We start from the raw sequence: 27424 nt of genomic DNA, 5'->3' as shown, positions 1-27424 counted from the left end.
GGTTTCCTTCTAGAACAGGGCCCCCTCCTGGAGAGAAAATGCAGGGAGTAGAATCAAAATTGAGCAGGACAAGGACAAGAGAGAGGCAAGGTCCTGATCAAAGTCCAGGAAGAACAGATCCCACAAATCTCAGAAAGCAGGCTTCATATTTCTAACATTATACCAAAACACAGAGGGGTCTTTGTGAAGTTATAAAAAGCTTTCCTGCCTCATTCTAAAAGTTCAGGAAGAATACATAAAAATCAGCAACAAAAAAGGATTTAGGTTGAATTCTCACAAAGTTGTTATGTTAAAAAAAAAAAAAAAAGAGTAAGGAACAGAATAACATCCCTACAAACAACAGAGCATCCAGAAAGACATACCCACAAAACAGACCAAAGTGGTAACCTATTATTTCAAAATGAGCTGCAAGACATTAAGAATATGATATAAATCTTAGGTGCAGCTCAGTGGGTTTACACAAATGGATATACCCATGTAACCACGGCTCATTTCAAGAAGTGGAACATTACCAGCATCCTTGTGGATCCCCTTGTGCCCCCTCCTTATCAACAATGGTGTTACCTCCCCAAAGGTAAAACCATCTTGAGTTCTATCATTTTAGTTTTGCCTGTTTTCAAAGGTTGTATAAATGAAACTTAAAAATACCCTTGCGTGCCTAGCTTTTTTCTCTCAATATTATGAGATTGACCAGGCTGTTGGGTCTATTCTTCCTCATTGCAGTAAAGACACTGTATGCGTTTACCACAACTTTTCCGGTCTACTGCTGGTCAATATTTGGGTTGCTCCCACTACAGTGCTATTATAAAAGAAGCTACTATGGACATTCTTTTCCTTGTCTCTTTCAGTCACTTCTGTTAGGTATATACCGTAGGAATAGAACTGCTGGGTCATAGGGAGTGTATACGTTCAGCCTTAGTAAATACAGCCAAAGTTTTCCAAAGTGGTTTTGTCAATTTAAACTCTTACTAGCTGAGCATGAGGATTCCAGTTTCTCCACTTCCTTATCAAAATTTGGTATTGTCAGGGTTTTTTTAGCAGCTATTCTATTTTTTAGCAGCTATTCTATTTTTTAGCAGCTATTCTATTCTATACACACCTATTCTGATAGGTGTGTACCTGTTAATTTGCATTTCCTTGATGGCTAAGAAAGATGAGTACCCTTTTATTTGCTTACTAATCATTTGGATATCCTCTTTTTTGATGTGCCTGGTCAAGTCTTATGTATTTGTGTTGTTAGACTTTTCCTTATTGGTGTGTAGGAGTTCTTTATACTTAAAGTCCTTCATCAGATGTGTGTTTTTGCAAATATCTTCTCCCATTCTGAGGCTTGCCTTTTCATGATTACTGGTATCTTTCAATTAATAAGAATTCTTAACTATAATGAAGTTCAATTTATCAATATATTTCCTTTATGGTTAGCAATCTTTGTATTTTGTTAAGATATTGCCTCTACAGTCATGAAGATCTTCCATGTTATCTTCCAGAAGCTTTACTATTGTACCTTTCATGTTTACATATACAATCCATCTGGAACTGATTTTTGTGCATGCAATATAATAGGGTCAAGGCTCATTTTTTTTCCATCAGCCATCCAATGGATCCAGCACCATTTGTTAAAAAGACCACATTTTCTCTGCCAAATCGCAATGACACCTTCATTGTAAATCAGGTGTCCACATATGTGTAGGTCTGTGTCTATGGACTCTATTCTATTGCATGGGTCTTTTCGTCTATCTCAAACCTAATACATCCAAAACTGAATTCCTGATCTTCTTCCCTAAACCTGTTCCTTACTGTCTGCCCCGTCTCAACTGCGGACAATTCCACACTTCCAGTTGCTTAGGCCAAAATCCTTGGTATCATCCTGACTTGTTTCTTTCTCTCACATTCCACTTGTAATTCATCAGCAGATCCTGTTGCCTTTACCTTCAATTACATCTGGAATAACTACTTCCATCACTCCCACCCTGGTCCAAGCCAACATCCTCCCTCATCTAGACTACTGCAATAACTTCCTGACTGGTCTCCCTGATTAGTGGTAACTGATTGGATGTAAGGTATGGGAGAGAAGGAGGAGTCAGATGCCGTCCAGGTTCCTGGGCTTGGATGGTAGAAACTGCTTTCCAAAGTGGGATAGGAAAGAAATTGGCTTGGGGGTTGAGGGAAGAAAGTCACCCCTTCAGTCTCTTCTCTACCTAACAGCCAAGGTAACACTGTTGTTAGCTCGTGTAAGTCAGATCATGTCCTTGCTCTACTCAAAACCCTCCAGTGGTGCCCCATCGCATTCAGAGTAAGAGCCAAAATCCTTACAATGACCAACAAAGCTCTACATAATTTGGCCTTCACTAGCTCTTTCCATACACTCCACTCACTTTGATGTAGACACAGTAGCCTTTTTGATATGCCTTGAAAAATCAGGCATACGCCCACCTTGGGCCTTTGCATTTGTCATCTTCCCAAATACAAAAATGGCTAGCTCCCCCATTTCCATCAAGTCTTTGTTAAAAATGTCATCTTTTCAGGGAGGCCTTACCCTAACTGCCCTATTTAATTGTAACCCAATCCCCAATTCTAGTACTCCTTATCAGCTTTTCCTGCTTTAATCTTTTTCCTTAGTTCTGATCATCTTCTAACTCTGAACTCAACAAAAGCAATGTTGAGAAAGACCAGGCCAGATTCTACAATGAGAATATACAGCAGAACCTTCTACGGAATGCATCATAACATCCATAAATGACTTTTTTTCCAATATATTTATTTATTTATTTTTGGCTGAGTTGGGTCTTTGTTGCTGTGCACGGGCTTTCTCTAGTTGCGGCGAGTGGGGGCTACTCTTCGTTGTGGTGTGTGGGCTTCTCATTGTTGGCTTCACAATGGGTGAAGCCACCCATAGTGGTGGCTTCTCTTGTTGCGGAGCACGGGCTCTAGGCGTGTGGGCTTCAGTAGTTGTGGCTCACAGGCTCTAAAGAGCAGGCTCAGTAGTTGTGGCGCAGAGGCTTAGGTGCTCCGTGGCATGTGGGATCCTCCCGGACCAGGGATCGAACCCGTGTCCCCTGCATTGGCAGGCAGATTCTTAACCACTGCGCCACCAAGGAAGCCCCCATAAATGACTTTTTAAAAATATTTGTATATTTTGTTGACTGCTCTATCCCTAGCATGGAGAAGAGAACCTGATATACAGTAAATGTTCAATAAACACTTTATTGAATAAACTCAATGAATGAATGAATGAATCAAGCACATCTTAAAGACTGCCAACATTTAAGGTTTTAATGAAAGAGGATGAACTTTCAAAGGAGACAGAAGGAACAGCCAGAGATGGAAAAAGAACTAAGAGAGTCTAATACCCCAGACATAAAGGGAATTTCCTGAGTGAGAGTGTCTTTTCTTATTCATAACAAGCCCTTTTCAACCATACCTGAATTTATACTAATGAAGTTACTCAGGGCAGAGCCCTAGATTATCTTCAGGATTGGGGAACCAACCATGTGATCAGAGGCTTGGAACTTTCAGTCCACCCCCTGACCTCTGGAGAGGGGAGAGGTATTAGAGATTGAATTCAATCACCAGTGACCAATGAGTAAATCAACTGTGCCTACGTAATGAAACCTCAATAAAAACTCTGACAAGGTTTGGGGGAGAGTCCAAGTTGGTGAACTTGATGTGCTAGGAGGGTAGTATGCTGAGAGGGCATGGAAGCTCTGCACCAATGCCCCTACACCCTCTCACCTCTACCCTAGAACTTGCATTTGGCTGTCCCTGAGTTATATATCCTTTATAATAAAATTGTTATGGAAACTATATGCTTTCTTGAGTTCTGTGAATTATTGAATTGGGGTGGGGGGTACAGGGAGAGGGACATGAGAATTCCTGAATTTATAGTCAGCCAGGCAGAAGTGGCAGTAACCTGGGCACCCCATTTGCAACGGGCATCTAAAGTGGGAGCAGTCTTGTGAGACTGAGCCCTGAATCCAGGGTCTGTACTGACTCCAGATAGTTGGAGTCATAATTGAATTAAATTACAGAGGACTTCCCTGGTGGCGCAGTGGTTGAGAGTCCGCCTGCCGATGCAGGGGACACGGGTTCGTGCCCCAGTCCAGGAAGATCCCACATGCCGTGGAGCGGCTGGGCCCGTGAGCCATGGCTGCTGAGCCTGCGCATCCGGAGCCTGTGCTCCGCAACGGGAAAGGCCACAACAGTGAGAGGCCCGCGTACCACAAAAAAATAAAAATAATTTAAAAAAAAATAAATTATAGAACACCCAGTTGGTATCGGAAAATTGGAGAATTGGTCATTGTTTCAAAAAACCAAACATTCAGTCAGGAAGGGACAGAGTCTGATTTGAACCCAAATTTTGTTCCACAATGTAGTTAAAGAATAACTAAGGCTGCCAGATCATGCCACATGAAAAGAAAAGAGGGCAGAGGACAGATGTCACAAAATTCAATAAGAAAGTAAATGATTCCACAAAGAAGCAAATTTCCAGAGACATAGGAATTAAACTTGGATGAGTTGATGCTGAGGAAACCAAGAGAAAAGGAAGTTTAAAGGAAAGTAATCAATACTATTAAATGCTGTGAAGAGATTAAATAAGACAAGGCTTGACAAGTATCTACTAAATTTAGTAGTTGTGGATGACAATTCAAACAGTACCTGGGACTTGAACATAAAGAGTTGAAAAATGTGTTTGTTTTTTCTTCTTGAAAACTTTGGCCATGGTAGAAAGAGAAGGGATAGCAATGGGTTAGTAGTATAGGAGTGAGGGTTTCTACTATAATTATTGATTGTTGTTTTGGGTGAAAGAGGCTTGAACAGGTTTAAACAGAAATGGGCCAGAAGTGGAGAGTGCTTAATGGTAGATGCCAGGCCCACAGCTGAAGAGTCTGGCCAAAAAGCAGGCTGACAAGTTTTTACTTTTATTTTTATAACTTCTGTGTTGTTAAATTTTCTCAGCATGTACAATTGATATTTTCTCTGTATTTAATTAAAAAAAAAAAAACAAAGAAAGATCCTTATTTCAAAAAACAAACAATCCTTTCTTCACCCCTGGCTGCTGCCCTCTCCCCTCCTCAGTCATTCTATTCCTGTTTGTATGAATTTGTCCACATGCCACTCATCCCTCTGCAACCTCCAGTCTGGCCTCCAGCCTCACTTCACATAAGCAGCATTTGTTCAGGTCGCTAATATGTTCTGTGTCATTAAATCAAAAGACATTTTCAGGTCTCTCTCTCAAATTCCTGACTTTTCTATTTGCACACTGGACATCTCCATAGGTATCTCTAAAACAGAGCTCACCTTTCTTCCCTCTACTCCCAAACACTTCTTTTCCCACTTCAAAGAGTACCTTCCACCATCCCCCATCCAAGCTCAGAAACCGAGTGACACCCTGACTCCTCCTCTCTCCATGCCCCAGGTCTCATCCATTACCAAATCCCTTCATTCCCACCCACCCCCACGAGTCTAAAGTATATTCCTGATTCCAATACAATTTTAATAGTCTCCATCATGATCTTTCTGAAATATCGATCAGATAATGACCCTCAGAGGACATAACAGTCCTCCTTGGCTCCCGCTGCCCAGAGTAAACCCCCAGCATATTAGTATGGGTGGTAATGATCCTTCAGGATCTTGAAGGCCCCACCTGCTTCTCCAGCCTCATCTCTCCCTACACCCCTGTCCTAACAATGCCCAGATCTCACAGAAACTGTTGGTAGTTCCCTGAATTTGAGTGACCCCCATGCTGTCCTCTGGCATGGAGGATGATGCCTGGACACCCAGCACGTGCAATGTCCTGTCCTCTCCTACCTCAGTTCTGGGCCAACTCCCATCTGCCCCTCAAGACTTAACTCAGACTTCACCTGCTCAGGGATTTAGTAACTCATACAGAGACAGTGTTACTGTTAATCTATTGTAGCTTTCCTTTCCAAGCCTCTTAAGGCATTTGGGTTAGTGTCTAATCCTAAATGGTTTTATACAAAAGTAAAGAAAGTATGGCCTATAGTAATGCCACAACTACAGAAGTGGATTTGTTTCTTTATGTACATGTTGGTGCCTTAAAATTTGTATTGGGCATTTGTAAGTATTTATAAATGGTGCTTTTTATTATTCATGGCATACCAAGGCGAAAATAAGCTTTGTTAAACAGAATTCTGTAAAGAATGCTTCTTATCCAGTACAACAGACGCCACTCATTACCAGAATCTTTATCTAACAGCTTGGATCAACCAATCCAGGTGTCTTTACATAACAAATCTTACGGGAGTCTTTAACTCTGAATTCAATGAAAGTAATGTTGAAAAAGACTGATCCAGCACTCTGTAATGAGAACGATATAGTAGAACCTTCTTAGGAATGCATTATAACATCCATGAAACCCTACATTTGATGATAGCACTGGACCATGTAATTTTCTCCAGGGGTTTTATCTGTAAAATAGGGATAATAATGGTTCTTTCACAGAATTATCCAGATGATTAACTAAAGAGAACTTTGAACTGGAGGTAAAAAGTTGGGAGCATCAGCATATGGATGGTGTTTAAATTGAGAATTGATGAGATAACCTAAAGAGAGAGGGTTCAGAGAGAAAAATAAAAAGCCCCAGCCCTCTTTCCAAATGTTTCCGATTCATTTTTTCATTCAACAACTATTTTCTGAGTGCCCATGATCAGTCAGTTACTGTACTAGACACTACGGATGCAGGGGTGAGCCAAAGAGACACAGAGAAAGCTTATAGTCTCCTGAGAGAGGCAGAGAATTATATATTTAACTACAAACTATAATAAGTGCTTTAAAGGAAAAGTTCCAGCCATTATGGAAGAATTTAATGAGGATCTAATCATATTAAATAAAATATTATATGTAAAGCACTTAGTATAGTGTCTGACACACAGTAAACCCTCTAGCCAAGGAAGGCCTCACTAAGAAAGTGACAATTATGCTGACAGCAAAGGATTAGTTGGAGTTGGCTACGTAGAAAATGGAGTGAAAGAGCACTGCCAGCTGAAGAACACACAAGAAGGCCCTGAGGCAGGAAAGAGCCTGGGATGTTCCCAGAGCTGAAAGGGGACTTGTATGGCTACAGCACATGATAATTGGGAAATGATAACACCTTCTACCTGGCCACCCAAGGTAGAAATCTCCCTTTCCCCCAAGTGATGAAAATCATTTTAAGAAACCACACAACAACTCTAGATACTACACCAAAATAGTAATGATGCAAATGAATTGTATCTGCCTGAAAATTACCCTGCAGTCTGCTTTCCAACTTCCCCTTTCACAGCCACCCTTCTCCCACTATGTTCCCTCACCTACCCAGCATCTCACTTTGGTGCATTGTCCCGGGGATAAGAAGTCAAGAATAAGTCCTTCCTGAGGAAGAGTCCTGTGATAACAAATCAGAGAGAAATTCAGCAAGAAATATTAAACAAGGCAGCATCTTACTGTCATCCAGGCTACGTATAAATGCAAGGTTCCGAATTTAATTTAAAATTCGAAAGTGAAATGGTTATCAGAGGGATACATATTAACACCATTATTTGAATTGAAAAATTACAGACCTCTTTCTAATAGAAAGATTGATTTCACTGACTGATTTTCCAGTGAGGATTGATTTTGCCAATTAATTCATATGGCAAACATTTTCCAAAACTTAAATGAGCTAAATATGCAGCCATAAGATTTTGACAAAAATATATATTTAAAGTACATATTCATTATACAATACACTAAAATTATAAACCTTATAACTAAGTTTATGAGAAAAAATTTAAATATCAATTTTAAGATGTATGAGAATACATAATTTTTCAAAATTATTTTCAGGTTATTCTAGCAAAAAAACAAAAATGTGAAGACCACTGGCTTACAGGGTTAACTCAAGTGTCCGCTAACTGAATGGGGTATAGGAATGTGAAACAAGGAGAGGTCAAGGGTGATCCCTAGATTTATAACCAGGAAATATAAATTTGAGATTAACTCACAATTCATGTATGTTCACACTGAGAGTTGACAACAGTGCAAATAACTCCTGATGAGGGTAGCTGACTCTATCTTGTGTATTTGCAATAATTTGCAATTATTACCTTGTGAATTTATATTTGTATTAACAAATCCATTTTAGCATATGTGATTGCATTTATGTATTTGCTCTTTGAATTCTACTTTAAAATAGTTGTACATCTCATTGGCCCCCTCATTACATAATAAGTATAATAATTTTAAAAATTCATGTATGTTCATGGTTCATTAAGGTACCTCTTAAATTTTTTCCATTATACTTCATTAATTTTTTTTTTTTTTTTTTGGCCGAGCCCTGTGGCTTGCGGGATCTTAGTTCCCCAACCAGGGATTGAACCTGGGGCCCCCGGCAGTGAGAGCGCTGAGTCCTAACCAATGGATCACCACTGGTTTCCTACTTTATTAAATTTTAGAGGAGATGGTATATTACGGTGTAGGGGTGGAAAACTTTTCCCTTCTTCCTTTCTGGCTGGTCTAATAATTAAATTGACATAAAGCAGATTAACAGAAGAAAAACAAATTTCATGCATATCGGAGGCCCAAAGATACTCAGGCAATTGAGGTTTACATGCCACCCTCAGCTAAGAAGAAGGGGTAAGGGTCTGGGGCTTCAAACGGGAGGAAGGCAATTCACAGGAGGATGAGAAGAGCAAATGTTTGGTGAGCAAATATTTGATAAACAAATGTTTGCCATACCACATAGCTAAGTCTCTCTGATAAAAAGTTATCTTTGGTATTAGCTCTTTTCCTGCTGTCAATCTAAATTCTTTTAGGCAGTTAAGGGGAAGGTAAACAGCTCTTCCAAAGTCTGTTGGGCCTTGTTTGTCATCAACTTAAAATCCACATGTCAAAGTGGTATATTTTGGGGTCACATATTCTGCTCCCCCTCAATGGTAATATTGGAAATTTTGGAGATTTGTGAAGGTCTTGAAACTTAACTCTCAAGAATATCTAAGGTCCACTATAGCTTATATGTTCACGTTCATTTTGACTTCTGTTTTATAAAGAGGTCTAAGTTTGCAGTTTTTAAAAAAGTAATGTAAAAGTTTACCGGGGGTGGGGGGGAAGTTTACCAGGAAATAAGGCACCCAGTTTAAGGTTAAAAATTAAAGGACCAACTTGTAGTCCAAGATGCAGTAACAAGGACTGGATTTACCCTCTCACCTTAAAGAACACTGACCCTACCCCACTCCCCACAAAAAACACCACCACCACACAAAATATATGAAACAACAATTTTCAAGATACTGGACAGCAGCCAGTGAAGGACAGTGATCCCTGAGAGACTGGAAACAAATGAGGAGAGAGCCCTACGATTTAACTTAAGAGGGTTTCCAGGCTGCCACACAGGGGAGGGGAACTCAGGTGAACCTGTTGGACTCCTGAGTTGAGGAAGTGCAGCTCAGAGTATGGGGAACCCAAGGTGGCTAGTGTTTGTGGGACAGAGTGCTAGAGAGGACAGACCTGTACAGAGAAAGAACTCCGGAGATCTGCAGAGTGTATTCAGAGTATTGATTGGTGCCTTTGTGTGAGGAAACTATCCCACAGATGCTGAGGAGAGAACTATTGAAAGAATGAGAGTAAACAGTGCCCAGCACTCACAGAGGGCCAGGAAGAGAGCCTGTTCCCAACAGCTTAGACTGGAAAACATCATGTTTCATAGGGCATTGGATAGAGTATCAAAAAGGTCTTTCTTCAGTAGTGGGAAATCATTAACCCTTGACTAATGGTTCTCAGCCAGGGGTAATTTTGCTTCCCCAGCCCCCAACCAGGGGACAATGTCTGTAACATCTGGAGACATTTTTGATTTGTCAGGACTAGAGGCAAGGTGCTACTAGCATCCAGTGGGGAGGCCAAGGATGCTACTAAACATCTTGCAGTGCACAGGACAACAAAGTATTATCTGGTCCAAAATGTCAACAGTGCTGAGGTTGAGAAACCTTGCCGCAGACTCAGCACTGCTCTGGTCCTTCCTAACAAATCTTAAAAGCAAGACTCAAAAGGATCACACTGTTTCCCAGTAAATTAACTGCATCCCAGAGCAAAGCTCAAGATTTACAGGAATACAAAACTATCTGGCACCTGACAGGGTAAAATTCACAATGTCTGGCATTCAGTTCTTCCTCATCTAAATAAAGATCACCGGGCTTGCAGAGGTGCAGGAAAATACAACCCATATTGAGGAGAAAAATCAACCAGTCGAAACCAACCCAGAACTGACACAGACATTAGAAGTGGCATAAAATGACATTAAAGCAGTTATTATACCTGTATTCTATAAGTTCAACAGGTTAAGTAGGGATATGGCAGCTATAAAAAAAGACCCAAATCAAACTTTTAGAGATAAAAGTACAATGTGTTAGATGAAAAATACACTGGATGGGATTTAATAGCAGATTACATATTTCAGAAGAAAAGATTCGTTAACGTGAAGGTTTAGCAATATAAACTATCCAAAATGAAACACAGAAAATAGAATCTTTTTAATGAAACTTAAAAAGAAAGAAAAGAGCAACAGTGAGCTGTGAGACAATGTTATGTGGCCTAACATACAAGTATTTGGAGTCCCTAAAAGAAAGGGGAGAGAGAAGAGAACTGAAAATAAAGTTGAAGAAATAATAGTCAAAAATTTCCCAAATTTGATGAAAACTATTAATCCACAGATCCAAGAATCCCAATGAGCCCCAAACACAAGAAATATGAAAAAAAAAACAAACCATCAAGGCACATCATAACCAAATTGTTTAAAAAAAAAACAGTGATAAAGAGAAAATCTTAGAAGCATCCAAAGGAAAAAGACATCTCACATATAGACAAAAATAAAGATGACATCAGATCTCTCAACAGAAATAATGCAAGCGAGGGCTTCCCTGGTGGCGCAGTGGTTAAGAATCTGCCTACCAATGCAGGGGACACAGGTTTGAGCCCTGGTCCGGGAAGATCCCACATGCCGCAGAGCAACTAAGCCCATAAGCCACAACTACTGAGCCTGCGCTCTAGAGCCTGTGAGCCACAACTACTGAGCCCAAGCACCACAACTACTGAAGCCCGCGTGCCTAGAGCCCATGCTCTGCGACAAGAGAAGCCACCCAATGAGAAGCCTGCGCACCGCAACAAAGAGTAGCCCCCACTCGCCACAACTAGAGAAAGCCTGCGCACAGCAACAAAGACCCAACACAGCCAAAAATAAAAATAATAAATTAATTAATTTTTTAAAAAAGAAAGAAAGAATGCAAGTGAGAATATAGTAGAGCAGTATCTTTAAAATACTGACAGGAAAAAAAACTGTCAACATAGAATTCTATACTCAACAAAAATCTTTCAAAAGTGACAGTAAAATAAAGATATATTCAAACACATGAAAGCTGAAAGAACTCATTACCACACTACCCACTAGAAGAACCCCATACCACACACACAGACACACAGTACAAAAAATAAAGGAAGTTCTCAAGCAGAAGAAAATGATACCAGATGGAAATCTGGATCTCCACAAATGAATGAAGAGCACCGGAAATTAAAACTACATGGTTAAATGAATAAGATTTTTTTTCTTATTTAAAATTCTTTAAAAGACAAATGACTGCATAAACAAAAATAATAGCAATGTACTGTGAGGGTTTTAACATTTACAAACGTAAAATGCATGACAAAAAGAGCATGAAGGCCAGAAGAGAAGAAATTACACTATTGCAAGGTTCTTACAGTAGGAATAGCCCTGCATCTATCAAAGAAAATGAATGCATGGTTAAAAGCCTTCCCACAAAGTAAACTCCATGCCCAGGTGGCTTTACTAGTGAATTATATCAAACATTTATGAAAAAAGTGCCGATTCTACACAAACTCTTCCAAAAAATTGAAGAGGATAATACTTCCCAATTCACTCTATAAGTCCAGCATTACTTTAATATCACAACCAGAAAAAGATATTACAAGGAAAGAAAAGTACAGACCAATAACCCTCATGTGGCTTATCTGGGGAAAGCAAGGTTAGTTTTACATTCAAAGTCAATCAGAGTAATTCACAATATTAAACAAATTTAAAAAGAAAAACGACATGATCATCTTAATAGATGCAGAAAAAGCATTTGATTAAATCCAACGTCCACTCCTAATAAAAACTCTCAGTAAATGAGGAATAGGAAGGATTTCTCCATGTGTTAATGAGCATCTATCAATACAACAAACGTACAGCTAACATCATACTTAATGGTGAAAGACTGAATACTTTCCCCCTGAGATCAGCAACAAGGCAAGCATATCTGCTTTCATCACTACTATTCAACACTGTACATGAGGTTCTAGCCAGTGCAATAGGCAAAAGAAAAAAGCTGTCCAGAGAGTAAAGGAAGAAGTAAAACTCAGATAACATGATCATCTATGTAGAAAATCTAAGGAATCTATTAAAAGTTGCAGATAAAATGTTTGTCCATGTAGAAAATCTAAGAAATCTAATCAAAAGTTACCAGAACTATCTGCACGGCTAGAGCCCATGCTCTGCAACAAGAAGCCCGTGCACCAAAAAGAAGAGTAGCCCCCGCTCGCCGCAACCAGAGAAAAGCCCCCACACAGCAACAAAGACCCAGCGCAGTCAAAAATAAAATAAATTTATATAAAAAAAATTTTTAAAAACAAAACTTACTAGAACTAGTAAATGAGTTTAGCAAGTTTACAGATATAAGATCAATATATTAAAAAGTAACTGTATTTCCATATATGAGCAATAAACAATCAGGGATTGAAATTTTAAATGTTATTTATAATAGCATCAATACATATGAAATACCTAAAGATAAATATTACAAAAGATGTACAAGACCTGTATTACAAATTATAGCTGAGGGAAATCACAAAAGATTTAAATAAATGTAGATATACAACCTGTTCATGAGAAGTTTTGTTGATGAGTATAACTTGCTCATGAGAAGACTCAATATGCTAAGATGTCAATTCAAATCCCCAACAGGTTTTTTGTAGGTATTGACAAACTTATTTTAAAATTCATATGGAGGGCTTCCCTGGTGGCGCAGTGGTTAGGAATCTGCCTGTCAATGCAGGGAACACGGGTTTGATCCCTGGTCCGGGAGGATCCCACATTCCGCAAAGCAACTAAGCCCATGTGCCACAATTGCTGAGCCTGTGCTCTAGAGCCCGTAAGCCACAACAACTGAAGCCAGTGAGCCACACCTACTGAAGCCCACGCACCTGGAGCCCATGCTCCACAACAAGAGAAGCCACCACAGTGAGAAGCCCACACGCAGCAACGAAGACCCAATGCAGACAAAAATAAATAAATAATTTAAAAAAATTCATATGGAACTGCAAAATATCTAGAATAGCCAAAACAACTTTGAAAAAGAAGAACAAAGTTGAAAATAATTTCAAGACTCGTCACAAAGCTACAAGAATCAAGACAGTATGGTATTGGCAGGACTTCCCTGGTGGCGCAGTGGTTAAGAATCCGCCTGCCAATGCAGGGGACACGGGTTTGAGCCCTGGTCCGGGAAGATCCCACATGCCATGGAGCAACTAAGCCCGTGCACCACAACTACAGAGCCTGTACTCTAGAGCCCACGAGCCACAACTACTGAGCCCACATGCTGCAACTACTGAAGCCCATGGGCCTAGAGCCTGTGCTCTTCAACAAGAGAAGCCACCACAATGAGAAGCCCATGAACCACACGAAGAGTAGCTCCTGCTTGACGCAACTAAAGAAAGCCCACATGCAGGAATGAAGACCTAATGCAGCCAAAAATAAATAAATAAAATTTTTTAAAAATCTACAAACAAGAAATGCTGGAGAGGGTGTGGAGAAAAGGGAACCCTCTTGCACTGTTGGTGGGAATGTAAATTGATACAGCCACTATGGAGAACAGTACAGAGGTTCCTTAAAAAACTAAAAATAGAACTACCATACGACCCAGCAATCCTGCTACTGGGCACATAGCCTGAGAAAACCATAACTCAAAAAGAGTCATGGGGCTTCCCTGGTGGTGCAGTGGTTGAGAGTCCGCCTGCCAATGCAGGGGACACGGGTTCGTGCCCCGGTCCGGGAAGATCCCACCCACATGCTGCGGAGTGGCTGGGCCCGTGAGCCATGGCCGCTGAGCCTGCGCGTCTGGAGCCTATGCTCCACAAGGGGAGAGGCCACAATAGTGAGAGGCCCACGTACCGCAAAAAAAAAAAAAGAGTCGTGTACCACAATGTTCACTGCAGTACTATTTACAATAGCCAGTACATGGAAGCAACCTAAGTGTTCATCGACAGATGAATGGATAAAGAAGATGTAGCACATATATACAATGGAATATTACTCAGCCATAAAAAGAAATGAAATTGAGTTATTTGTAGTGAGGTGGATGGACCTAGAGTCTGTCGTATAGAGTGCAGTAAGTCAGAAAGAGAAAAACAAATACCGTATGCTAACACATATATATGGAATCTAAAATATATATATATGGTTCTGAAGAACATAGGAGCAGGACAGGAATAAAGACTCAGACATAGAGAATGGACTTGAGGACACGAGGAGGGGGAAGGGTAAGCTGGGATGAAGTAAGAGAGTGGCATGGACATACATACACTACCAAATGTAAAATAGCTAGCTAGTGGGAAGCAGCCACATAGCACAGGGAGATCAGCTCTGTGCTTTGTGACCACCTAGAGTGGTGGGATAGGGAGGGTGGGAGGGAAATGCAAGAGGGAGGGGATATGGGGATATATGTATATTTATAACTGATTCACTTTGTTATAAAGCAGAAACTAACACAACATTGTAAAGCAATCATACTCCAATCAAGATGTTAAAAAAGAGTATATACTATATGATTCTATTTAAAACGTGAGAAATTGTAAACTATAAGTGATGGAAAGCTGACCAGGGACTTCTCTGGTGGCACAGTGGTTAAGAATCTGCCTGCCAATGCAGGGGACATGGGTTTGAGCCCTGGTCTGGGAAGATCCCACATGCCTCAAAGCAACTAAGCCCGTGAGCCACAACTACTGAGCCTGCGCTCTAGAGCCCGCAAGCCACAGCTACGGAGCCTGCGTGCCACAACTGCTGAAGCCCGCCTGCCTAGAGCCCGTGGTCTGCAACAAGAGAGGCCACCGCAATGAGAAGCCTGCACACCACAACGAAGAGTAGCCCCCGCTCACAGCAACTAGAGGAAGCCCGTGCACAGCAACGAAGACCCAACGCAGCCAAAAACAAATAAAATAAAATAAATAAATTTATTTTTAAAAAAAGAAAGAAAGCAGACCAGTGTTTGCCTTGAGGGTAGGAGGCATGAGGAAACTTGTGGGTGACAGGCTCATTATCTTGATTGTAGTGATGTTTTCATAGGTGTCTACATGTAGCAAAATTCACCAACTTGTACACTTTAAATACATGCAGTTTATTATATGCCCCCATTAAACCTCTATAAAGCTGTTTACAGTATGAAAGGAGAATGGTGAAAAACACAAGTTTCACACAGTGGGCTTATTTCATTAAAGCACAGTTTTATCAAAAACAAGGATGAAAATTTATTCTTTGCGTAAGCCACACAAACATCCAAGAAAAACTTCCATTTCCAAGACTACCAATCCTATTCCTAGACCGTCATCTGCCCCATCTCCTTCCAAACTCGGCCAGACATTTCATGTGTTGTCAACATGAATACCTCTGATAAATACCTGGTGAGGAAGCCAGGTCAGAGTGTGGGTGACGGCTCCAAATGCACTGCCACTACCTGACAAGTTTGAAAGTTATACTGAGTGAAATTGACCTAGAAGAGCTGTTGGTACATTTACAATCTTAGCAGGGCTGGAGTCTATTTATGGGTTTTGATGAACTCTAACTACATTGTAATTTGTACGTATATACAATTTTAAGTTACCTGTATAACCTATCTTCTTATTCACTAACAGAAGTCATCCTGATTTATGGGTTTGTTTTATAATGTGCCTCTATCTGCATGCACCACATGGAAAGACAATAAACACAAAAAATACTTCGGGCTCTTGCTGCTAAACAAGTATTGAAGCAATGTGTGTGAGTTATTAAAAGAAGTACTACAATTAACAAGACAATTTGGCACTGTCCACGCCGTCAGGAAACTGGAATACTATACTGAAAAGGAGACAACTTCTCTTAGAGATAAGAGGGTATGGTACGTGTGTTGGGGGAAGGGGGGCCATGAGATAGTCTCCTAAAATTACAGAATATCAACAGCCACCCCTTATGCCAAATCATCGTCAGTTTGAGTCGTTCTTACACGCCTTAACTCTCAAATTCCCTCTACCTCAGAATGCTATACCCTTACTCCCAGTTAATATGGTGGGTTTAAAATACACCGGGCATTCTTTCCTACTGACAAACTGATGGAGAAGTTCATGTAATCAAGGAAAATATCTGATACTAATTGCTCACACACACAAAAAAAAGTAGAAGGGGACTCTCTGAACTTAGACCCAAGCCCAAGGCCAAGTTTATTTATCTCTGATAAATCTCTCCTGATACTAATCCCTCCAGTCCCACCTTTATTATGTGAGTAGTTATACAGCTGTGTTGGTGGGAAAATACTGTGTAATGATGTGCTGGGGGTAAGCAATTCTCGTAACCCGTTATTCTAGTAACCATTAAGAGTCTTAAAACTTAACCTCGAGATGGACTAAGACTGTGGTATATTGGTAAATATTTAATAAGGTAAGAAAGGAAGGCCCTCATTTGCAGTATCTAAGTGAATACTCCCAGTCAGTCAATTTTAAGCTACCACTGTGACGTGACTAAATGCGATGTTGGGAAGATGTGTGCCTAGTATCCCCCCCATACAAATGAGATAAAAATAAATAACCTCAAGAGCACATACAATAGTAAAATGTAGTAAAAATAATTAGGTAGTTACAGTTTTTAGTATCTAACACTGTCACCGGCCAAGCCCATTAACAATTCCCGGGAAATAAAAATAGAATCTGGGTAATAAGACAAAGTTTAACCTTTTTATTTTTCTTTGTGCTTAGTCCAGTTTCACTTGCTCACAGGGTGTTGCATGCAGAGATCTTACACCAGGCCCTTCAGACCAGAGTTCCTAGTGTGAAAAGGCTGGGCCTGGCACCTCAGCTCTGGGCCCCTGTCCAGAAGTGCTGCACAGGCCCCTGCAATCCAAAAGAACCCTATAAAGCAGCCCCAGCCAAACGCCTTTGGGGAACAGCACGTACTTGAGAGCTTGAACTCCCACCTCTTCATTCTTTGACTTCCTTTGCGTTCGAACCAAACTTGGTCTCCTACTGACTCCAAGATACCGGTCAGAAGGACACTTGCTGGAGACTGACTGGGGAGTGTCATTACAATACCTTCATTTTTTTAATATTACTTAATTGTAAGTTTATATAATTTAAATTTTAGTAATGGCAGTGTTTAAGGATTGGCTAGCCGAATACTTACAATTTTAACGAGACTGTTCAAGTCACCTTCAACACACCACTGGTCTGGGGGTACTTTCTTTCTGAGGTGAATACAAGGTAACTTCAAGTAACTTCTAACTTCGGTGACTCCTACTGAAAGAGAAGATCCTGGCAACAAGTAAAACTTGATATATTCTTTTTAATACAACAATGAAGAAACAAGGGCCCAGGTACAATTAAAGAGCGTACAAGGTGTTAGGTGGTGGAGTGGGACTTGGAGCTCAGATATGTCTCCAAAGCTAAGAGATGAATACATCCGTCAGGTGTTGCTACAATTTCTAGCTGAAAAAGCCAGACTCGAGGACTTTTAGTTCTGCCCGGAGCCTTAAGGGTGTGTGTGGAGGGGCGGCGCAAGAGGTGGAGAACGTAGCTTTCTAAGCGTATGTCCTCTGCACCCAGAAGTCTCTCTACAGATCAATCCCAACCACGGATTTGTCCATGGCCTCCAAGAAAATATTCTATTCCTACAATCCGCTGTGTGCGCTCCTACCCACCTGACGGCTTAAGTCTTCTGCGGGAGGTAGAACTACTACGGAACAGAGAGCACAGAATTCGGTCGGCCGGCGCGAGTCGGGAAAAAAGCCAGCGAATCCTCATTAGTAGCGCGTGGCCGCCTGGGCTGAGGGGCTGAGGGCCGTGAGCTGTAGCCGCGGACCCGCCCTCCCAGACCTCCTGGTCCTCCCCAGGCCGCCGAGCCGCCGGCGCCGCGCGCGCCTCTCCAGCCGCCCTCTCGAGGCTTGACATTTGCTCCGGAAGTGGCTCCGGCGCCTGAGGCGGGCCTAGGATTTTACCGGACGAAAAGACCGACGCCCACGCTGCCTTCACGCCCCGCCCTCCGCTCCCCTAAGTTAAAGAGGAAGAGCGGGCCGTTGGGTGGCTGGTTGAGTGAGTCGGCCTCTGTCGCGCCCGGGAGCCAGCCGCCGCACTTCCGGCGGCCGGAGCCCCGCGCACGCTCGAAGCCATGTTGAGGAGCTGCACCGCGGCACTGCGCACGCTCCGGGCCCTGCGCGGCAGGCGGGAAGGCGCGTCCCCCGCTGCGAGGGACCCGGTACTCGTGCGGGTAAGTCCCGGGCGCTGGGCGGCGGAAATGGGCAGAGGGTGGGACTTTCCGTCAGGAACAACCCTGTGATATGGATATGTTCAGCTGTTTATCCATTTCCTCAGCCAGCTGACCTCAGAGTAAAAGCTAACATCAGCTCCAAGAGGCATCAATGTTAACGGGGTCAGCGGATCTTTCAGTCCTGAGATTCAAGCCGTAAGAAACTGCACAGGAGGGTGACGCCGTTTGTTGTTGGTTTTTTTTTAACATCTTTATTGGAGTATAATTGCTTTACAATGGTGTGTTAGTTTCTGCTGTATAACAAAGTGAATCAACTATACGTATACATATATCCCCATATCTCCTCCTTCTTGAGCCTCCCCTCCCACCCCCCCTTCTAGGTGGGGTGACCCGTTTTGAATAAGTGTGCAGGATGCTTGAGTCATGTTAGCAGGTCAAGGAATGCAGCTGCTACTAATATTAATAAAGAAAGGTTGTGCCTTAAGCAAGGTCACATAGAAAACACGTGGTACAGTTGGAATCTGAACCGAAGCAGTCTGCCTCGTAACCATTACATTATACCCTCAGGAGAAGAGTACGTCACTAACAAGGGTTTAATCCTAGTTCTCTACTACTAGTTTATCTACTACTTTACTTATCTACTAGAAAAACTGTTAAGATATTCTGTCTTACCATTTTTCAGTCAGCAATCAATACAGATATTTGCTGCCTCTCACCAGCTATATGCAAGGAATATCTAAAGATAGTAGTTTATAGGGATATTGGCTTAATTCTAGATAATTAAATTAAGTGGTACTGCTTAAATTGTCCTCTCTGAAGGAGATCAGTTCAATGAAAATAATCATTTTGGACTCGTAAAGGACACACACAAGTGGATCCCATTTAATGATAGTTAAAACCATTTTAACATCTCTGAAAATGTTAAGTTCAAGAACTTTCTTTTTTTAATATTGATTTATTTTATTTTTGGCTGCATCAGGTCTTAGTTGCGGCACGCGGGATCTTTGTTACGGCTTAGTTGTGGCATGCAGGATCTTTCGTTGTGGTGCACGGGCTTAGTTGCCCTGCCGCATGAGGGAGCTTAGTTCCCCAAGACCAGGGATCCAACCCGTGTTCCCTGCATTGGAGAGCAGATTCTTAACCACTGGACCACCAAGGAAGTCCCAAGTTCAAGAATGTTAAAACAATTTCTATACAGTCCTTATTATTAAGCAGTCTGCTTGAATGAATAATGAAATAATGTTCACTTTGGGAGAGTCAAGGTAACTAATAATAATTTATAATGAAATCAGCTTCCTTGATTGTTTTAATATTAGAAATAAAAAAGATAACCAGCTTATATTAAAATAAGTAATAGTAAATGTTAAAAAATTTTAAGGTGAAGTTTTTAGCAAAAAGAAAGGAGAGGCTGGCACTTCTAATAGAAACATTTAATAAATATTGTAATGGGATTCTAATGGTGTTAGCTTTAGGGAATAACTAATAATTGATGGAATGAGGATTTTTTTTTTTTTTTTTATTGCGGTATGCGGGCCTCTCACTGTTGTGGCCTCTCCCGTTGCGGAGCACAGGCTCCGGACGCGCAGGCTCAGCGGCCATGGCTCACGGGCCCAGTCGCTCCGCGGCATGTGGGATCTTCCCGGACCGGGGCACGAACCCGCGTCCCCTGCATCGGCAGGTGGACTCTCAACCACTGCGCCACCAGGGAAGCCCCGAAATGAGGATGTTTTTATTGGCAGTTATTTAAATTTTTCCACTTGAAGTCTAAAGACTTGTGGTTGAATATAAAAAAGAGCATTAAGTATGGGCCATTTATAAGAACAAAGACATCAAAAGAGAATTCTAAAGTTACAGTCTCACTTCCAGGCTCGTGGGGAATATACTTCTCTTTTCAACTTTGGGTTAAAGTTGGGAGCCTCCAGATAGGGCTATGCGGTAGTCATGTTTCTTTCTTCTGGGCCTTGTGTCTTCTACCAGTTCTTCTCAATCCTTTGGAGACAGGAGATGATACCTCATTCCACTTATCAGCATTTTAAGGCATTCAGGATTGTCTTGAATAAGTGGTTCAGCTTCTACTGTCTTTTTTTTTTTTTTTTTTTGCGTTACGCGGGCCTCTCACTGTTGGGGCCTCTCCCGTTGCAGAGCACAGGCTCCGGACGCGCAGGCTCAGCGGCCATGGCTCACGGGCCTAGCCGCTCTGCGGCATGTGGGATCTTCCCGGACCGGGGCACGAACCCGCGTCCCCTGCATCGGCAGGCGGACTCTCAACCACTGCGCCACCAGGGAAGCCCCTCTACTGTCTTAATTAAGAAATTCTTCGATATAAGAGGAAACCTGACTTTAGCAAGGATGTCAACCATAAATGGCTGGCAATTAGGTTCATCATATTTCAACCACCTGACTGCAGCGTCGTAAACCTGATCCTCTGCTCTCACAGTTAGAGTGTCCTGATTGAGGAGACGTGTAACTCACCTGGCATCAAGTTGTAGAAATTCATTAGTTTTATAAAATTCAGTAAAATGCTGATGAATAAAGTCATCTGCAGTTGCGTTCAATTTAGGACAGTGTAGACACTCTGCTAGCCCACTTATACGAAGACAATTGGAAGCATCAACTTGTTCTTTGAAAAAAATCAACAGACATTTCTTCACAGGTTCAATCTAGTACTGGTTTGCTGCGTCTAACAAAGGCTGAACATTGTTGCTATTCACAGAAATTCTAATGCTATAAGTGAATTCCACAAGTTATTTAATAATGTCAGGTTCAGCATCTTTGAGTTCTACTTCAAAGAACTTTGATTCAAGTATGTTATTTGTGAACATTAAGTTTAAAAAATAACTGGCTGCAGCAAGGACAACACAGTGAACAGCTGTCTTTCATTCCTGGACCATAAGGATCACATCACACAGTGTTTTCTTTGGATTTATGTAGCTTGTCAACAAGGTTCTGCAGTCAGTGCCTCCCAGCGTGATTTCAAGTTGACCCTGGGTATAAATCCCTGGTCCCCACGCCACATCCTTGGTCCCAATATCCTAAATATCTCTTAAATCTTTTTCATTCCTCTCTACCTAGTTCACCTTCTGACCACATTTCTCCTGGACCTTTACACAGTCTTTTAACTGGTTTCCTTACCATTGCTTCTCACCTTACAATTCATCCTTTACATCAGAGGGAGCTTTCTAAAACCTAATTTCATGTTACTGCTTTGCTTAAAACTCCTTAAGCCTCCCCATAATGGAAAAAGTACTTTGCCACTCAAGTACCACCTTCATGATTCTTTAAAGACTCCTTTCTTGGGCTTCCCTGGTGGCACAGTGGTTGGGAGTCCGCCTGCCGATGCAGGGGACACGGGTTCGTGCCCCGGTCCAGGAAGATCCCACATGCCGCGGAGTGGCTGGGCCCGTGAGCCATGGCCGCTGAGCCTGCGTGTCCGGAGCCTGTGCTCCGCAACGGGAGAGGCCACAACAGAGAGGCCCGCGTACCGCCCAAAAAAAAAAAAAAGAAAAGTTCATTGCGGGACTTCCCTGGTAGCCCAGTGGTTAAGGCTCCGGACTTCCACTGCAGGGGGAGTGGGTTTGATCCCTGGTCAGGGAACTAAGATCCCACATGCCATGAAGTGCCAAAAAAGGGGGGGAAAAAAAAGATTGTTGCATTTAGCTGAATCCCCCAGACTTTAAAAGTTACAATCAGGTAGGAGAGCCCAGGGTCAAGGGAGTCATTCTAATTCCTAAAAGCCTTTATTATCTGTGTTGCACTGGTCCATGAAAGGATGCTAGAACTGATCAAACCTAGAGTTCCCTATTTAAGATGAGACCTATGGATGCGGTAAGCCCAAATTTACAACTCCAAAGCTTACACATCCTATTCTACCTCTTAATTGACAGGTATTAGTCAATACATATTAATTTATGACTAATTGTGTGTGTTAGGTTACTTCTAGAATTTATGTACTTTAAAAACTACATGATTGGGGTGAGTAGGGAGGGTGGGAGGGAGGCACAAGAGGGAGGGGTTATGGGGATATATGTATACATATAACTAATTCCCTTTGTTATACAGCAGAAACTAACACAACATTGTAAAGCAATTATACTCCAATAAAGATGTTAAAAAAAAAAAGCCATCAGTGCATACTGGAATTTGATGGCAAGAATAGGCACATGAGTAATAACTTTGAAAAATAAATTAAATAAAAAGAGAAAAAAAAACTATATGATTGGGACTGGATTCTAAGGAAATAAACAAAAGTAGAGAAAAGACTATATTCATAGTGTTCCAATGATCCTTCTCATTTAAAGCAGCAAAAGATTGGAAACAATTTACATGTACAATTTAAATGTTTAAGTAAATTATAGTATATCATTTTAAAGGACTATTTTTCTGCTGTTGAAAATGGTGGTAACTGAGACTAAGGGCATGAGAAAGTGAACACTAAAGAATTTTAAGTGATGAAGCAAAAGAAAAATTATATTTCTTACTGAGATTACAAGTATATTAAGAAAAGCTGTAGTTAAAAAAACTTGGAGGAGGGATTTCTGTGGTGGTCCAGTGGTTAAGACTCCAAGCTCTCAATGCTGGGGGCCCGAGTTCAATTCCTGGTCGGGGAACTAGATCCCACCTGCTGCAACTAAGATCCCACATGCCACAACTAAAAGATCCCTCATGCTGCAACCCCACATGCCTCAACTGAAGATCCTGCACGTGGCAACAAAGATCTCACATGCCGCAACTAAGACCCAGCACGGCCAAATAAATAAATAAATAAATATTAAAAAAAATAACTTGGAGGAAATATATCAAAATTTTACCATTAGTTATATTAAGATGGAGAGATAATGAGTGGGTTAAAAATTTTTGTTTTTCTTTTCTTTCCTTCCCAGATTTTCTGAGCTGAAAGGCTGAAGGGATAAGCCAATCCAAAACCATAGGAAAAAACAAAGGTACAAATACTGAGCTAGGGAGTGGAGTGTTCTCAACCGTACTCATGTTTCCCCTCACGAATTCAAGACTTCCTTTTGTTAGCCGGGAAGTTTTTAGTTCCATAGAGTTCTTGGGACGGGCTCCCTAAATTCTTACCATCAGGCCAGGATCAGAGCCAGCCCACAGGTCAGCAGAAGGCTGGTTGGCTGGTTCCTCCATCACAATAACAGCACCTCCCTGTACCCTGGGGTGTAGTCCCGGTGTTGTAGGTACATTGAATCTGAATGAACTGATAAGGGTGCCTGGAAGTAGAATGCCACAGAGTTGATAGCTTCTGTGATCTTAATGTTCCAGGATTTCTGCAGAAGTCAAAATAACTGATTTTCCTTTCTGGTGCCGATGGGCATTTGCTTTGTCCAGCTCTTTTGTAGGTGACACTTTGTCCCCCAAGTCCTCCAGGGCCCATGTACCTTTCCACCTGCTGTGTGGGCACTGGAGTGGTAGCAGTGCTGAGTGCTACAGAGAAATAGCACTGGTGGAAGCTGTGGTTATTATGACACCAAGAACTTTCCCCCTCCAACCCCCTCCTCCTCTTTCTTTGTATTCTCTTTCTTGACATCTGGGTCTGTCACCTACTCCGTTGAACAGTTCAGAAACCTGAGATTGGCTCTTGTATTTTTCCTCTTCCCTCACTCTCCTTATCCAAATAGTCACCAAGTTCTGCTTCATGCATTCATAATTTTTCACCTGAGTTATTCCAGTAGCCTCTAGACAGGGCCCTCTGATTCCAATCTTGAAATCACTCCCACTATCTTTTGTATTATGGCCAAATCTGATCTTGTCACTCCCCTATTTAAAATCCCTCCGAGAGCACTGCAGATGCAATTCAAACCAGTTAACTTAGTGTAGAAGCTTCTCACAGTCAGGCACTTGCCTACGTCTCTACAGCCATCTGCTCTTCCCCTTGTACTGAAACAATGCCAAGCTTCCTTGAGGCCTTAGTTTCATCATCTGTAAAATGGGGATAATAATTTGTACCTACTTCATATGGTTGTTGTAAGGCCCCTCAAAACTGTTTCATGCCTCCTTGCCTTTGCACACAGTGTTCCTTTGCCTACAATACCCTTTCTATCTGGCTAATTTCTGCTTGTCTAATGAAGATTCAAGTCAAAGAACCCCTACCTGAATACCCAATCTCAGATGAATACCTCTCCCCTGTGCTCTGGCTTCCTGTGTGTTTCCCACTGGTAACACTTTTTACCTGGAGGAAAACTGTTTGTCCTTCATCTCTCTTTATCACCAGTTCCTGGCTGCTGACTTTAAAAAAATGCACCACATGAGAGTTGCGAATTAAGTTTTATTTGAGGCAAAATCAGGACTATAGCCCGGGAGACAGCATCTCAGATAGCTCTGAGAAACTGTTCCAAAGAGGCAGGGGGGAAAGTCACTATATATGTGATTTTGGTGAAGGGGGAGTACATGCAATCAAGCTAGTCTCTAGTGAAGGTTACTGCTAGTCACAAGGAACAGATGTCACCATGAAGGATTTTAGTGCTTTTCTAAATATGAGGACATACAAGAATTGGGCTCATAAAATCAGCTCCTGAGGGGCTTCCCTGGTGGCGCAGTGGTTGAGAGTCTGCCTGCCGATGCAGGGGACGCGGATTCGTGCCCCGGTCCGGGAAGATCCCACATGCCACGGAGCAGCTGGGCCTGTGAGCCATGGCCGCTGAGCCTGCGCGTCCGGAGCCTGTGCTCCGCAACGGGAGAGGCCACAACAGTGAGAGACCCACGTACCGCCAAAAAAAAAAAAAAAAAAAAATCAGCTCCTGAAAATACCTAACTATCTGAAGACCTGTTCTGCCAGTTTTTCTCAGAGCACAGGATGCCTCATTTCTGTCCTCCACCCTGAACTCCTTTCAGGGGGTGTTGAAAATCAGCAGGTGCAGCAGCACATGATTTAATCCTTGTAGAGGTGGATGTCAAGTGCTGGTTTGTAGTTGACGTGGCTGACCTGTGTTTGATTAAGGTTTAAAAAAAAGAAGGGGATCTGCAGACCTGGGCTTAATACCAACTCTGCTAATGGCTAGTTGGGTGACATTGAGCAAATCATTTATCCTCTCTCAATCTCCCAATTCTCCCAAGGAGAGAGGACCAGGTGATCCTAGAAATTTGTTTCCACTTCAAAACAACAAGCTTGGGGCTTCCCTGGTGGCGCAGTGGTTGAGGGTCCGCCTGCTGATGCAGGGGACATGGGTTCGTGCCCCGGTCCGGGAAGATCCCACATGCCGCGGAGCGGCTGGGCCCGTGAGCCATGGCCACTGAGCCTGCGTGTCCGGAGCCTGTGCTCCGCAACGGGAGAGGCCACAACAGTGAGAGGCCCACCTACCGCAAACAAAACAAAAGAAAACAAACAAACAAAAAAAAAGCTTTTGGGAAGAGGAAAAGCAGCAAGATAGTCTTAGAAAATAAGAGAATATGTTATGAAATAGGATGTACCTACCATTACTCTCCTTTTTTCCTTTCTTTTAGAGGTGGTTTTCTACAGAGAAAGTCATTCCTAAGGACTATGCTCTCCCCAACCCCAGCTGGAGCAAGGACTTAAGACTCCTCTTTGACCAGTTCATGAAGAAATGTGAAGACGGCTCCTGGGAACGTTTACCTTCATATAAAAGTAAATATACGCAAAAGAGTGAAGATTTCAAAACCTATTTTCTTGGTAGGAATAGGTACACTCCCATAAAGAATATTTAAATATCAAATATAAAACTAAGATCAGATTGAAGTACTTGTTACCACTTGAAAAAGGAAGGAGGATAGTGCAGGGGGTTTGCTATATTCTCCAGTTTTATAGGCCAGAAATCTCAATAAAATTCACAGATTGTGGGAGAGCATGAAGTCTGTTGCCATTAATAAGAATGCCCCCACCATGGCATCATCATCACCATTATCAGGAAGGGGCCCCCAGAAAGACTCCACCCTACCACATTCTCATCACCTCTCTGTCTTGAGGCTGTCATCACTAACCTCAATTTGCTGTTTATCCCAATATATGGCTCTGTCACCCTAAGCAGCTCAGAGTACTCAAGTCATCCCCTCATCTCCCAGACTCTAAACTCCCAAGGCAAACTACCCCACCTCCAACACATACACATTGCACTTCCTGTCCTTTGTGTGTGTGTGTGTATGTGTTTTAATTAATAGACTTCTTTTTTTTAGTAGTTTCAGGTCTATAGAAAAAAGAGTGGAAAGAACAGAGTTCCCATATACCCCTTAATTCCTTCTGCCAGCTTTCCATTTATTAACATCTTGCGATAGTAAAGTACATTTGTTGTAATGGTGAGACTGTATTAATATATTAACTAAAGTCCATAGTTTACATTAGGGTTCACTGTGTAATACTTGATGAGTTTTGACAAATGTATAATGACATATAACATACGGAATAGTTCCACCGCCTTAAAAATTCACTGTGTCCCCCGTTCATCTGTCCCTCCTTCTCCCGAACCCTTGGCAACCACTGATCTTTTTACTCTCTCCATGGTTTTGCCTTTTCCAGAATACATACAGTATGTAGCCTTTTCAGATTGTTTTCTTTCACTTAATAATATACATTTATTAAGGTACATTTATTTTTTCCACAGCAGTTAACACCATCTGGCATGCCTTGTGTTTATTTAACAGTGTGTCTCTCACCACTAGAGTGTTTGCTTCTGTCGACTTAAGAAAAAATGCACAATGTGAGAGTTGCGAGTTAAGTTTTATTTGGGGCAAAATGAGGACTGCAGCTCGGGAGACAGCATTTCCGATAGCTCTGAGAAACTGCTCCAGAGAGGTAGGGGGGAAGGTCAGTATATATGTGATTTTGGGGAAGGGGGAACGCATGCAATCAAGCATATATTTTTTTGCAGAAGGTTTCTGCTAGTCACGAGGAGCAGACATCACCGTGAAGGATTTTAGTGCTTTTCTAGATATGAGGAG

The 27424-nt window shown here is 41.9% G+C and overlaps 2 protein-coding genes across 3 annotated transcripts in view; one reads left to right on the top strand and one right to left on the bottom strand.

Moving 5' to 3' along the window:
- The window catches only part of LOC307190216 (uncharacterized protein), a gene marked incomplete at its 5' end in the record, with an annotated part of 126358 nt that extends 108151 nt beyond the window's left edge, over positions 1-18207 (bottom strand). Inside the window, 2 exons of one of the 2 annotated variants that reach the window (XR_013829444.1) lie at positions 7315-7384; positions 17444-17845. Coding sequence is in view for 1 of the 2 variants with exons in the window: in XM_079929272.1 (XP_079785398.1) it covers positions 17444-17556; positions 17958-18207 (363 nt within the window). Of the gene's footprint in view, positions 1-7314; positions 7385-17443; positions 17846-17957 lie in introns of those variants that run through there. The other variant, XM_079929272.1, reaches the window with a different exon arrangement.
- Positions 18208-18278: 71 nt separating this feature from the next.
- Positions 18279-27424, top strand: part of THEM4 (thioesterase superfamily member 4) — a 38831-nt gene continuing 29685 nt past the window's right edge. Inside the window, exons 1-2 of the mRNA XM_079929262.1 lie at positions 18279-18523; positions 25976-26117. Of these exons, the coding sequence (XP_079785388.1) occupies positions 18425-18523; positions 25976-26117 (241 nt within the window). The 5' untranslated portion in view covers positions 18279-18424. The remainder of the gene's footprint in view (positions 18524-25975; positions 26118-27424) is intronic.

Source organism: Stenella coeruleoalba, assembly GCF_951394435.1.
Source record: "Stenella coeruleoalba genome assembly, chromosome: 1".
Lineage (NCBI taxonomy): Eukaryota > Metazoa > Chordata > Mammalia > Artiodactyla > Delphinidae > Stenella > Stenella coeruleoalba.
Note: the sequence above shows the minus strand (reverse complement) of the source record. Positions and strands in the feature narration are given on the sequence as shown.